This window comes from Phoca vitulina, unplaced genomic scaffold (assembly GCF_004348235.1).
Source record: "Phoca vitulina isolate PV1807 unplaced genomic scaffold, GSC_HSeal_1.0 scaffold24, whole genome shotgun sequence".
Classification (NCBI taxonomy): domain Eukaryota; kingdom Metazoa; phylum Chordata; class Mammalia; order Carnivora; family Phocidae; genus Phoca; species Phoca vitulina.
The window spans coordinates 17,756,933-17,771,129 of record NW_022589727.1 but is presented as its reverse complement, the minus strand read 5'-3'; the positions used below and the strand labels follow the sequence as shown (position 1 = coordinate 17,771,129).

The 14,197-nt window shown below is 43.7% G+C and overlaps 1 protein-coding gene across 2 annotated transcripts in view; it reads left to right on the top strand.

The window, feature by feature from the left end:
• The first annotated feature begins 12,412 nt into the window (after window positions 1-12,412).
• The window catches only part of IMPACT (impact RWD domain protein), a 29,321-nt gene continuing 27,536 nt past the window's right edge, over window positions 12,413-14,197 (top strand). For both annotated transcript variants that reach the window (XM_032421307.1, XM_032421306.1), the window contains exons 1-2: window positions 12,413-12,553; window positions 13,652-13,780. In XM_032421307.1, the coding sequence (XP_032277198.1) occupies window positions 12,518-12,553; window positions 13,652-13,780 (165 nt within the window). In that variant the 5' untranslated portion in view covers window positions 12,413-12,517. The remainder of the gene's footprint in view (window positions 12,554-13,651; window positions 13,781-14,197) is intronic.

Here is a 14,197-nt window from a genome sequence, read left to right as displayed (position 1 = left end):
AGCTCAGGTCATGATCCCAGGGTACTGGGATGGAGCCCCGCGTCCGGCTCCCTGCTCAGAGGAAGGCTGCTTCTCTCTCTCCCTCTGCCTGCTGCTTCCCCTGCTTGTGCTCTCTCCCTGTCTGTCAAAAATAAATAAAATCTTGAAAAAGAAAACCAAACATGGAGTTAAAACCTAAAAGGAGAGTCTCAATATTAGATGTCTATCGCAGAAAGAGAGAAGTCTGGTGACGAGGTGGAGAAAGGGTTAATTACAAGAGAGTGATGGTTGAGGCAAGAATACCAGCTAGGAGGCTGTTGCTGTGGTCCAGTCAAGGGATCATAGTGGCCTGAACTTTGGGAAGAACTTCGAGGATGGAGAAAAGAAGCAGTGAACTGATTGAGGGGAGATTCAGGTGACAGAACAGGAAGAGCAGGGGGACTGACTGCATGGGACAGGGGAGGGACAAGGAAGAGTGCAGACAGCACGTGTCTGGCACAGGCAGTTGGCATACAGAGGCATCCTTACTGAGACAGGCAGTGCAGAAAATGGGAAGGCTTTGGAACAGAGGGCCGACACGATCCAAGTGATGCTGTCAGGGCAGAGTTCTGTCGGGTGGAGGAAGCATCTGGAGTCAGGAAGATATGCTGAGAAGTAGTCTGGGGTGAGATGAGAGGGACTGAACTAAGGTGAGCAGTGGGGGTAGGAGGGAAGGGGGCGTCACAACAGGCAGGGCTTGGCAGTTACAATGCACACCCCTGCAGCACCTTATGCCAAGCAGAGAAGGGTACAGAAGGGATTGAGCACATGAATGGACAGTCCAGAGCAATCAGTCTGGGATTTGGAGCCCAGGAAAGAAAAAACACAGGTGGGTAGAGCAATATAAACTGCATGAGGGGAACTGATCTGACGGTCTCTAAAAGCCAAGCTGAAGAACTGAGACTTGATTCAGTAGGAAAAGATAAAACTTTAAAATATTCCTGAACAAAGTAGCATTTAAGGAATAACAGCAGATCTAGAATGTGGAAAGGTGGAAACAGGACTTGAGTGAGGAAAGAAAGGATGGAGGCAGCAAGGAAACTGCCTTGTGGTGATCATTCAAATACAACCCTCTAAGAAAGTGGATATGACCGAGGAAGGACTTAATGTGCTTGACTCCTTTACTGTGAGGTGAAGGAGAGGAAGCAACTGCCTACGTCATGGCACAGAACACATTTTCATTTACTTGTTTACACGTTTACCTCCTCAGACTATGGGCTTCTTGAAATCAGAAACCATGTCTTATTTATTATTCCATCTCTATATAGCCCAGATTATGCCATAGATCCAGACTCACCAAATATTCTGAAATGACCACCTCAATGAATAAATAACGTGGAAGGGCAGGGTGCAGTCGTCGCCCCTTATCTGTAGGGGATCCACTCCAAGACCCCCAGTGGATGCCTGAAACCGCAGATAGCACCCTACCCTATCTATACTATGTTTTTGGGGGCACCTGGGTGGCTGTCGTTAAGCCTCTGCCTTGGGCTCGGCTTGTGATCCCAGTGTCCTGGGATCGAGTGCCCCGCATCGAGCGCCCCGCATCGGGCTCCCTGTGGTGGGAAGCCTGCCCCACTCCCCCTGCTTGTGTTCCCTCTCTTGTCGTCTCTCTCTCTGTCAAATAAATAAATAAAATCTTTAAAAAAAAAAAAGTTTAATTTAGGGGCACCTGGGTGGCTCAGATGGTTAAGTGTCTGCCTTCAGCTCAGGTCATGATCCCAGGGTCCTGGGATCGAGCCCCACATCGGGCTCCTGGCTCGGCGGGGAGTCTGCTTCTCCCTCTCCCTCTGCTTCTCCCACTGCGCATGCTCTCTCTCTCTATATATCTCTGTGTCTCAAATGAATAAATAAAATCTTAAAAAAAAAAGTTTAATTTATAAATTCGGCAAAGAGATGAATGACAATAACTAAGATAGAATAATTATAATATACTGTAATAAAAGTTATGTGCATGTGGCCTCTCTCTCTCAAAATATATTACTGCATTGTACTTACCCTTCTTTTTGTGATGATGTAACATGATAAAATGCCTACGGGATGAGGTGAAGTGAGGTGACTGATGTAGGCCCTGTGACCTAGCATTAAGCTATTGAAGTACTGACCTTCTTTTTTTTTTTTTTTTTAAAGATTTTATTTATTTATTTGAGAGAGAGAGAATGAGACAGAGTGAGTACATGAGAAGGGGGAGGGTCAGAGGGAGAAGCAGACTCCCTGCCCAGCAGGGAGCCCGATGCGGGACTCGATCCAGGGACTCCAGGATCATGACCTGAGCCGAAGGCAGTCGCTTAACCAACTGAGCCACCCAGGCGCCCTGAAGTACTGACCTTCTGAGGATCTGTCAGAAGGAGGATCATCTGCTTCTGCACTGCAGATGACCGCAGATAAATGAATCAGTGGAAAGTGAAAGCGCGGATAACGGGGACTACTGTATATATGAAAACAAGATAGTTTGGGGAAGGTTTTGAATTTGGCTGTGAAATTTTGAGTTTAAGATGACATCTAAAGCATTCACTTATACAAGTTCTAAATAATATAAATAAATGTCTTACAGATACTTACAGAAAGAGGAAGTACTCAGAAGCTCAACTGAGAGAAGAAACCTGAGGGGAGGCACATTAGGGAGTCATCAGTGTGCTTCATTCCCCTCGGCCCCCTACCACCATCTGGCATCTAAAACAAACAATACTGAAGCCTCAGTGCAGTGTGGTCAGGATGGAGTTCTGCTCTGAACTGTCATTCAGAGACCCACATTGCTTCCATTGTGAACACCACCACTGTCCATACATGGGCTCCAGAGTCACTGTAGCAAAAGACAGAGGGTACTGGAGATTTTATGGATGGGACTGGAAGTGGTTTATACCACTCTACCCACCTGCTTGTGTTCTCTCCTTGGCTCCAAACCCCAGATTGACTGCAGTTCTGGACTGTCCATCTGCCTTCTCAGTCCATTCTCTGCCCTCCTCCACTCTGCTCTGTGTGCTGGGAGGATGGCAGTGGTGGGAAGGAGAGAGGGAATGGGTATATAAATGAGTAGTTAACAGAGAGATTTGCTTGGCATTGTACAAAGATCACATCAATGGAGCTACACAGTGGTGATAAGAATCACTTTAGACAACCAATGTAGGTCGCAGGAGATAGGAGAGAGGAAAAACTGGTTTCCCATATACATTTAGAAAAAGTACGTAAGAGGTTGAGAGTTTTGCTCCAAACACACAGCAGAGTTTTGTTGAGTTTTGAGTTGGGAGTGTCTCAATGGCAAGAACTGAGTCTTACTAATACTCACATCTCCAGGAACCATAACGAACCTTCCACACAGCAAGCAGCAAAAAATACTGACTACAGTGGAGAATGAAACTTCATACTGTTCTCCGTATGGAACATTGCAGAGATGTTTACTATAAATGTTTATTAATTATACAGCCCTTTAAACTCTATGATAAGAATATAATAAGATATGATAGCAACATATTATAACATAACCTATAATACAAATAATATTTTTGAATGTTTACTATATGCCAGGCAATATCCTAAGCTCTTTACATAGATTAGATCATTTAATTTTCATAATACTCCTATGAAATAGATACAATCATCATCCCCATTTACGGACAAGGAAACTGAGGCAAAGAGCAGTTAAGTCACACAGCTAAGTCACTGGCAAAGTCAGTATTTGTACCTAAGCATGCTGGCTCTGGAGTCCTTCCAAAGTACATGAAAAAAGTGCACCTATTGCAGCTTAAGTATATATCAGCTTCACAAGATATGCTAAACATGGCCTGACTAATGCTAATAATTTTGAACTTCTTCAGCACAAATTAGTTAGGATAATCCAGTGTGCTACACATAGGTGGAAAAGGCGCAGTTATATAATTTCCTTTATTCTTTCTTAGCCTTCTTGGAAATGTATCGCATAATACTTTGTATACAGCACAAAATAAGCATTTAATATTTATTGAATTCAACCAAACTAGCAAGTTTTCAGTAGCTCTGTAAGAAAAAGTATCAGAAGGCATTAAAAACAAACAAGCGAACAGTGGTAGTAAAATATGCAAATAGTCGATATAAACATAAATCATCATTATTGTCTCCTAGATACAAATTTTGGCTAGCTTTGGGAAAATGATTCAATGAATATTTTTAAGACTACTGTTTTAAAATGGTCACTAATAGTCTTTAAGTCTTTAACTGCAGTAGAGCACATATTTACCTGTAATGCTTTCTTTGAAAGCTTCAGAGTGATTTCCAAATCTACCATGGTATCTTAATGAGCCTAAAAGGCCTATATTCATTGACATTCTTTTCATATGTATAGGAAGCTTGGGCCTGGACATTAAAACAAAAGTTCTGGGAAGATACTTGATGATGGCCCCTGCATGAAGGTAATTGAAAGACCTTGTTTTTTTTAAGTTCCATTTCCTGAAGGTAATAACAATCCAAACTGGCAAGGACTAGAATATCTTTTATACCTACCTGGACAGATAGAATCAGATTTGACCATTTTATAAACTCACGGGATTCTTTAGTTAGAATTTAAAAGGGCATTCATTCTGGAATGAGTAGTTTCCCAGCCTCCCAGGTCAGGCATCCTAGTGGGGGGTGAGCTGGCACCCGCAGAGGTGACTCGAAATGGCTGAGGCATCGGGCATATGCACTGCCTCACCTCCCTTTGTGAACCGCTCTCCCCACCTCCGTATGAGCCTTTTCCCCAAGCACCTAATTTATGCATCTATTTGACTAATATTTACTGAGTATATACCGTATGCTGGCTGGGGGCTGCTTTTGGGACGTTGGAGACACGTGATGAATGAGAAGATGATGCCATGCCCTCGCAGAGCTTATATACGTACATACATATATAAAGATAGGTCACACACACAATAAAAATATGTTAAGTTCTATGATTGTTGGGTACTGATTCATACGGTGAAGAAAATTACACAAGATAATGGGATAAAGTGGGAAAGAAAAAGCTCACCTGTTTGCTGGGAGCTGGTCTGGCACTCAGAGCTAGATGGTGGTGTTCCCCCATGGAATGTAACAATTTCATGGCACATTAACATAAGATTAGCTCACTCTGTCCTTGTGATGAGACAACAACAACAACACTACTCTATAATCATGTCTAAGCATAGACAAAACCAAGTACACCGGGCAAAACACTAACATGATCAAACGGCCCCTCTCCCAGCTACCACGAGTGAGTGCGGCAACTTCAGCCCCACTCTGCTCCTCCTGCATCCAAGATAAAATTCATTAAGATACCTGATCACAGAATGACTCCCATTTCCTAACAGCTCCCAATCAGAGTAAATCCCACTTCCTTGAATGCAAGCCCAAGCCCTTAAAGCCCCATTATGGACTTTCTTACTGAGAATGTCCCATGTTTTGTCACGATGTGCAATCTCCCATTTGCTTGCTGGCAGGAGCATCTAAAAGCCCAACTTTGTTGGATTACAGTGTGTTCCTGGTGGTCTTTGATTAATGGGCATCAACAAGAGGGAGAGGGAACAATTCTTCAGTTAGGATGGTCAGGAAAGTTTTTGATGAAGTGATGTCGTTGTACTGAGAACCAAAAGGTAAGGGGATAGATAGTCATTTGAAGATTGGGGGAATAATATTCCCAACACAGGAAAAAAACAGATAACTTGCATTTTTAAACATTTTTAATTTTCAAGTACATCATCTCCTTTGAATGCTGATTTTGGGATGGGTGAGCTAATCCTATTCTCATTTTCTACTTCAAATCAAGAAAAGCTTTTAGAGGAAAAGAAATCTGAGGTGTCATGTACAGAGGTAAGGAAGTAGAACGTGGAGACAGCGTGCGCCAAGTCAGAGTCAGCATGCACAATGCTGAAGAAGTCTTCACCCTGGGCTTACTCCTGTTCCCACCTGGGACCCTGTGCTCTGTGGGCTATAACACAATCCTTCCTAAGGTTTTAACAAGCAATTAACAATAGAACTGGTAGCCATGCCTCCTAGAAATATATTCATTAAGAAGAGTCTTCTTGGGGCGCCTGGGTGGCTCAGTCGTTAAGCGTGTGCCTTCAGCTCAGGTCATGATCCCAGGGTCCTGGGATCGAGCCCCGCATCGGGCTCTCTGCTCAGCCGGGAGCCTGCTTCTCCCTCTCCCACTCCCCCTGCTTGTGTTCCCTCTCTAGCTGTCTCTCTCTCTCTCTGTCAAATAAATAAAATAAAATCTTAAAAAAAAAAAAAAAAAGAGTCTTCTTGAAAAGAAAATACTCAAAAAGTCAGAGTTAATATTTTTGGCAAGTGGGAACCAAGGTCCTTCGTAACACTGGAACAGAAGTAGGTATAATGGTGACTTTGAACTGCTCTCACCAGGAGGACATGAGATATAATATGCTAAATGGGGGTAGTGCTTATCAAAGAGTGGTGTAGTAATGCTACTGCTCCAACATTGTAGGGAGTTGGGAGGGAGAAGTAAGGAGGGATTCCTTAGTCAAATTCTTTGTGAAAAGCTGAATACTATTGTCCTCTCCTAGAGATTTATATTGCACATTAGAATATAAAGGGCTCTGAAAAATCTAACATAAAATTATCAGATGAAGTGTGTTTAGCACAGTGATGATAAACTTGATTGACCATATAACACCCTCTCTCCTTGACCACTTGATACTGAGGGATTAATTTCTGAGGCATACACATTTGTACATGTTGTTACTGCCTTAGGGTCGTTGAAGTGGTTGCACACCTTGTCAGGAGATGGGGCTTCCTATTTCAGAAATGGGAGTGCTGACTGGATTGGTGCTGACAGGATCCTTCCAGCACGGTTCCATTGTGGATGAACTCCAGCATTGCACATTACACATCACTCTTGCATTCCCTTCAAATAACCTGAAGTCAAGAAATGCCTGGCACCACTATTTCCTGGTGACTGTTTGCACCATTGCCAGCTAATCTTGTCAGGCTGCAGTGTTACTTATGGTGACATTATAATATTCAAGGATTTCCTCCCTTCCCCAATTGCTCGCTAATCTTGACTCTGCTTCCTTGATTATTTCTTTGACAAAACTTCTCTGTGACACTTACATTTTAATATCCAGCATGTTAATCTTCCTTTGTACTTTTATCGCTTTTCTTGGCCATATTTGGTCAAACTGTTGGCAGAACACAAATAAATGGCAAACAGAGAACCTATAACTTCGGCATTTATTGGCCTGTAGTCTGCCACACTGGCTTTCAATTGCTGGGAGCATAAGATAAGCACAGAGAATAAGGGAGAGATTCATTATTAATAGTGTGCCAAGGTAGTTTGTGTTTTGTTTCTTAAATATTTTAAGGACATATTTTCCTAAGAAAAAATGTTCAGAAACAGATATTACTATAGGTCAATACTACATGGGCAGAATTCATCTGTGTTACAGTGTATCCTAAAGCACCTTGTGCTGGTCTGGGTCCCGGTGAGGCAGACCCCAAAATGAGGTGGAATGTGCAGGAAATTTATTGGGAGGAATACCTGTGAGAGAAAATAGGGAGCCTGAAGAGGCTCAGAGAGCCATTAAACTGATACAAATCTGACCCTAAGTGAATGGGGAAACGGAAGGGAGGACAGAGGAAAGTCGTGTGGCAATAATTCTATGGAAAGTTCAGCAAGGCGTGGGGGGATGGGGAAGCCTGGAGCCCAAGTTCCCTATCAGAGGACTCTTGTCTCCTAAGAATGGGCTGGTTTGAGTGACTCTGCCTTGCGCTTTGCTAAAAGCAGCCCATGGAAGCAAAGCCTCAGTGCCAATGGAGTAATGGATGTCAGAGCACAGTAGCTGGGACCTTCAGTCAATTACTCTCTCTGCTCTCCAAGATCTAAGAGGCACTTTCTCATGGTTGTCACACAAGATTCTCAAAATGTAATGTACATACAAATCACCCAGGCATCTTACTAAAATGCAGATTCAGTAGGTCTGGTGGGACCTAAGTTTCTGTACTTCTAACAAGTTCTCAGAAAATATGATGCTGTTGGTAACAGACCTCACTTTGAGTAGCAAGGTCCTAGAGAATGTTTGGAAGAGCCCTATACAAACCATCTAAGTATGTTTATGGAGAAGCCTTTACAGGCTTAATTCCTCACCCAATGTGGCAGCCATCTCTGTTGTAGTCAGATGTATACACTTCCAGGTTAGGTTTTTTTTTTTTCCCCACTTACATAACTCATTTTTCTTGCCTCTAGTATCACAGCTGTCCATCTCATTTTGTCACCCTGCTTGCAAAACCTGTTAAGGATCATCTCTATTATCACCTCTATATCTATATGCATTCATTTTTGGTACCAAGGGAGGGCTTTGACCCTTTGTGACCTCACTAACATCTCTTCTCCCCTCCAGTTATGTGATTCAGTTTATGTTTCTTAATCTTAAGCAAAAAATTTCAAGCAAATTTCTCCTACCAATCTTATTGCACTTTATTTATTTATTTATTTTTTTAAAGATTTTATTTATTTGACAGAGTGAGAGATAGCGAGAGCAGGAACACAAGCAGGGGGAATGGGAGAGGGAGAAGCAGGCTTCCTGCCGAGCAGGGAGCCCGATGTGGGACTCGATCCCAGGACCCTGGGATCATGACCTGAGCCGAAGGCAGACGCTTAACGACTGAGCCACCCAGGCACCCCAATCTTATTGCACTTTAAAGTCCATCCTACATAGAAGCTCTGGTGCAGCCAGTCACCCCATCTCTTCTATGAGAGTCCTGTGGGATCTGGTCACATGCATCTCCTTTAGGTCACCTGAAGCCTTCTGCAGTTTTCACCCTAATACCATGTACCTGTCCACCTATTGCTAAACACATCTGTTCTCTTCCTTCATTCTACTCACTGAACTCTTTCTTTATCTTAATTCTATACGCAGTGCTTACTGTGTAAAATAGCAGTTCTCACACTTTTTGTTTTTAAGCCATGGAATTGTTTCATCAAAGAAAACTTAAATTATCTTGGTCTCAGTGGAAAAGTGAAATACAGGGAGGTCACCAGGAACATACCTTGCGTGTTAAGGTGCTGAAGCATTATCATGAAAGCTTTGGGGAGCAAGCGAAGAATTTTGAGGAAGAAAAAGATATGATCAGACTCTAACATTGTGAATGAGTACTCTGGCAGACGTGAGGAGGATAACTTAAAGAGGGTCCAGATGGAATCAGAAAGACAAGGAAGGAGGGATATAGAATATTAAGGGATATAGGAATCAGGATCATCAGAATTTGCTGTTTGGGTGTGAAGGAAGTGAAAGAGAGGGAAGAGAGCATGTCTCCCAGATCTTACGCTGGGGCAATTACTGATGCAGGGGTGCAGGGGCTGCCAATTCCTGAACTGGGGAAGATAGGAGGGGGAAGAGGTGTAGGGAGAAAGATACTGAGTTCAGTTTTGAACATACTGAGTTGGAGGGAGATACCCAGTAACCAACAATCTGGGTAAACTGATGTGGAAATAAGAAGAATCTGGCTTAGAGACTGCTCTTGTATCCAAGTCTGTGTTACTGTTTGCAGACAATTCTCAGCCTCTGCTTAGGCAACTGCTCAAAGTTCATATGAAGTAAAATCTTTTCAACTGAACTGTCTATAAAGTTTTGCTTTTTTCCAATGTGTTGTACAAAATGTAGGCTGTCTGCTACACTTGTTACTTCAGTAATTCTTTTCTTCTCTTCCAAAGTGCTCTTTGCATATCTAAGTTTGGGGTTCTCTGTATTGGACACATGCTTAAACATTCAGAGAGATAGGGAGGGTTTTGACTATTTCTTCTGGCAGAAAGAATCATTTCTGATCAGAATCTGAGCTCAAAAGAAAAATTAAAGGCTCTAGCTAAGAAGAAATAGGAATTACAGTTGACCCTTGAATATGGGGGTTAGGGACCCTGAGCCCCTGCACAGTCGAAAATCTAGGTTTAACTTTTGACTTGACTCCCCCAAAACTTAACTACTAAGAGCCTACTGTTGACTGGAAGCCCTACTCTAAACATAAACAGTCTATTAATATATATTTTGTATATGCATTATATATCATATCCTTACAATAAAGATAGAGAAAATATTAAGAAAATCATGAGAAAAAAACATTTGCATTACTGTACTGTATCAAAAAAAGCCGGTGTGTAAGTGGACCCCTGCAGTTCAAACCCGTGTTGTTCAAGGGCCAACTGTTGTAGAAAATCATGGGTGTAATCTGTAAAAGGTAAATAAACTGGGTTTCTGTGATATTTGGTGAGAAAAGAGGTACTATGTATAATAAACTGGATATAGTGTGCTTTGTTTAGAAGGTTAAGTTGTGCTGTGCATTGTTTTTGGTTATATTTTTATAGTTTTCAAATTTGGGCTTAAAGTCTTTGAGGGGCCACTGGGAAGGAAGGAGGGTTGCTGGGTAATTGGGACTTCAGGCTCATCACCACTATTTCAGCCACAACAACCTAACTTGTTTTACATAAGCTTTCATTGAAGAAAGGATTCTATGGCTTTTTTTTTAAACTGTAAAAACCACTATTTTATGCAATAGAAACTGTAAGAAATATGAAGAGGTCAATAAAGGAAGAGTTCAGAGCAAAGGAAGAAAGTTGTTTAACAATAGATGGACACCTAGGTAGCATTAGGATGCTAACTGCTGTTTCAGGCAACCTGGAAATGCATGGTGGCCAAACCCCTCCACACTTCCAGGCAAATTCCTCACCTAGTAGAGAAATACCATGATAGACTGGCTGCATCACGGACTTTGGGGCCCAACTTGGTTGGAAGGAGGGGTTTGAAACTGTTTTAGCTCAAGATGAAGAAAAATACACTGTCCAAACCAAATAACTGGAAGAAATGTGATTAACATCACAGAGGGCTAAAGCCCTCCATGCCCTCTCTTGGAACCAAAATGATGCCCATGTGCAGATTTATGGAGCCAATCAGAAAGGTGTTATGCAAGCTATGTGACTAGAGGAGGTTAACTGCTATGATGTCAGAGACAATGAACTGCATGGACTTCCTTAAATGGGCCACAATTTTTCTGCCAATATTTTTCTCACCATCTGGAACAACCACTCTCCCCTTCTTCAATTAACTAACATGTACCTGTTCTTTTATAACTCAGTTCAAGCATTCTCTGGAACAAGATGCCCAGTAAAATTTGGATGGACAGCCTTTCTTTGTGCTAACACAACAGGACACAATTCTAGTTCATTATAATCTTGATTTACTTTTGTTGCTCCACATCTTAGCTCCTTCAAGGCAATGCATGATGTCTGAAAATGCATCTTCAAAGCTTAGCACAAAAACCTAATACATGTCTGTTGAATTAATAAATCCGCAAGGCTTACTAAGATCCCCTCAAAGTAATTTGGGCAGAATTCTTTACAGGTATTTAAACAGTGCACCCTTGGGGTGCCTGGGTGGTTCAGTCGGTTAAGTGCCTGCCTTCAGCTCAGGTCATGATCCCAGGATCCTGGGAGCCTGGCATTGGGCTCTCTGCTCAGCCGGAAGCTTGCTTCTCCCTCTCCCACTCCCCCTGCTTGTGTTCCCTCTCTCACTGTGTCTCTCTCTGTCAAATAAATAAAATCTTAAAAAAAAAACAACAGTGCACCCTCAAGTGCACTATAAGTTTTATAGGGGAATTAAAATATGACCATGGTTAAGGAAGACAAAAGAGAGGAAAGATGTAATATTTTCAGTTTCTGTTTGTGTGTGTGAAGAAAGTGAGGCACGAGGAGATTAAGTGACTTGATTAAGGCATCCATATAATTCACAACCAGTGTACTGGAATGTATGTGTTAGGGGGTCGAGTGAAGAATAACTGTCGCGAACTGATTCGAATTTTCTGGATAATGAAACAATAACCTAAAGTTGCTTTCAGGCAAAATGTCCAAGAACGCAAAAAAAAAAAAAAAAAAAAAAAAGAACACCCCCCCCCAAAACCCCAAAAGCTATCGCAATACAACAGTGAGTGGGTAAGTCTTCCCGCACGCTTTCAAAATGCCTCCTGCTCTCTTGGTTTTGGTAAATCAAACCCATTCTTGCCCAGATTTGACAAAATCCCTTAAAACACGTTTTTAAAAACCCAAAAAACAAAAAAATCCCTGCCTTGAAATGCAAAGACGAGTCTGGGCTGTGGACTGCGGTCGAGCTCCTCCCTGGGACGTGGCGGTAAACCCGACTCCCCCAACGTCTCCCGAGGGCTCCGGGGGTACCGCGGCCGCAGTGGGCAAGCTGAAACCCCCAGCCCCGGAGTTTCCAGGACACGCAGCCTAGAAGGCCTCCTGCCGCCTCTCTCGCGGGACGGCTTCCCCGGGCGCCGCCAAGGAGCGGAGAGAGCGCCGGCGCGAGACCAGGGCGAGGAGCCCCGGGTGCCTAGAGCCCCTCTCATCACCTGGCCCGCAAACCGGAAGCAGATGCGGGTGGCGCGGCGCGGCCCGGGTTGCGGTTCCGGGTCGCACCGCGCCGCAGCCCGGGCTCCGCTCGCCGCCGCAGTGCCCCGCCCCCACGCTCCGGACCTGGGCTGGCGGCGGCCGCTTGGCCGCTCCCGGGGCCACATGGCTGAGGGGGACGCAGGGAGCGACCAGAGGCAGGTGAGGGCCCGGCGGGGCGCCGACTTCCAGGCTGGGCTCGGCGTCGCCTCGCCGCCCCGGGCCTCCTCCGCTGAGGGGCCCTCTGCCGGGGGCCGCCCCCGTTCCCGCCGGCACCGTTTGGGCCGCCGGGCGCTCCGTTTGCTGCACCGCGTTCCATTTTATCTGCGCTTGTTCGCCGATCGCCCTCCGACCGGCCTCTCCCGAGGCTTCGGCAGGCTCGGCCTGCCTCGGACGGTGTCATCGTCAACCATCCGCACGCGACTGAGCAGCACCGGGCCGGAGACAGAAATCCGGGTTCAGCTTTCTGCCCTGTCGCCGCCGGGTCACCTAGGACAAGCTACTTATTCCCGGTTTCTGCCTTTGCAAAATGGGCAATGATAACACAGATCCTGGAATTCCTTGAGGGCCCCCTAGATCTTACTCCTCTTGATACTGAGCTTTCCCTCCGTGCGTGGCTCACATGGGTGCTCTTAAAGCTTTTCCTGCTGGGTTGTGAGGACAAAATGAGATGATACAAAGTTGCATACTTTGCTTCCCATTTTCACTTTTAGATACTATTATTTTCCTTTTTTAACCCCAAACCAAAAGAATGATTTCTGAAATGTTTTTAGGGTTTGATTACCAAAAAACAGCAAAACAACCACCCAGCCCTGTGCCCTAGTCCAAAACAAAACAAAACAAAACAAAACAAAAACTGAAGGAGATACTGAGTGGGAATACAGGGCTAGTATGCAGCAACGCTACTGGGGAGTGGGAGTGAGGATTACCTGCTAGAAAAGGTGAAGCAGAGAATATGTGTTTATCTTTACACTTGTAAGTCTTGCTATAAGGTACGGGAGTGCATATATATTTGGCTCAGTGGCGGCCAAGAGCACAGTGATGGAATAGCAAGGCCGGTAAGTCGTTACTGTAGTATCTGTAAACCACCCATAGAGTAGAACACGGTGACCCGCTGCTAAGACCGTTTGGCAGTGTTCTTTCAGGGATCCTTCATCCAGGCTAGTGATGTTAAATGCAAATACTTTATAAAGGAGGAAAGAAAACTCAGGCTTTTTAGGGCATGTACCTTCATTGACTTGTCCTCCCATCAACTTTCAGAATGAGGAAATTGAAGCAATGGCAGCTATCTATGGCGAGGAATGGTGTGTCATTGATGACTGTGCCAAAATATTTTGTATTAGAATTAGCGACGATATAGATGACCCCAAGTGGACACTTTGCTTGCAGGTATTTTTTTCCCCTTCTCTATAGCCATTTTCCAGTTACAACATGGACTCTATATGATTGACTAATACTGTATTCCTCTAATGACTATTGTGTGATTTCTGAATTGTCTTTTTTTGTTGTTGGCTTTTGTTAATGGCTGATTGTCTAAACATATGGGTAATTAAATCTCTGATCACTCCCAAGACATGCTTCAATTGATAGTCTCAATCTTTCCTATCCCAGTTATTTTAATTATTTGTAATGTACAGTGACAGGCTTGAGCTTCGCTTCCTCTCATTGTCCTGTCCATTTAATAGGAGAGGGTCTAAACCTGGAAAGATGGCTAACATTTAAGAGGAGAAATAGGTTAGTAATTTAAAAGGCTTCATAAAGTAGGTGCTTATTTCTTTATTAATAGAATCAGTTGTGGTTAAGTAA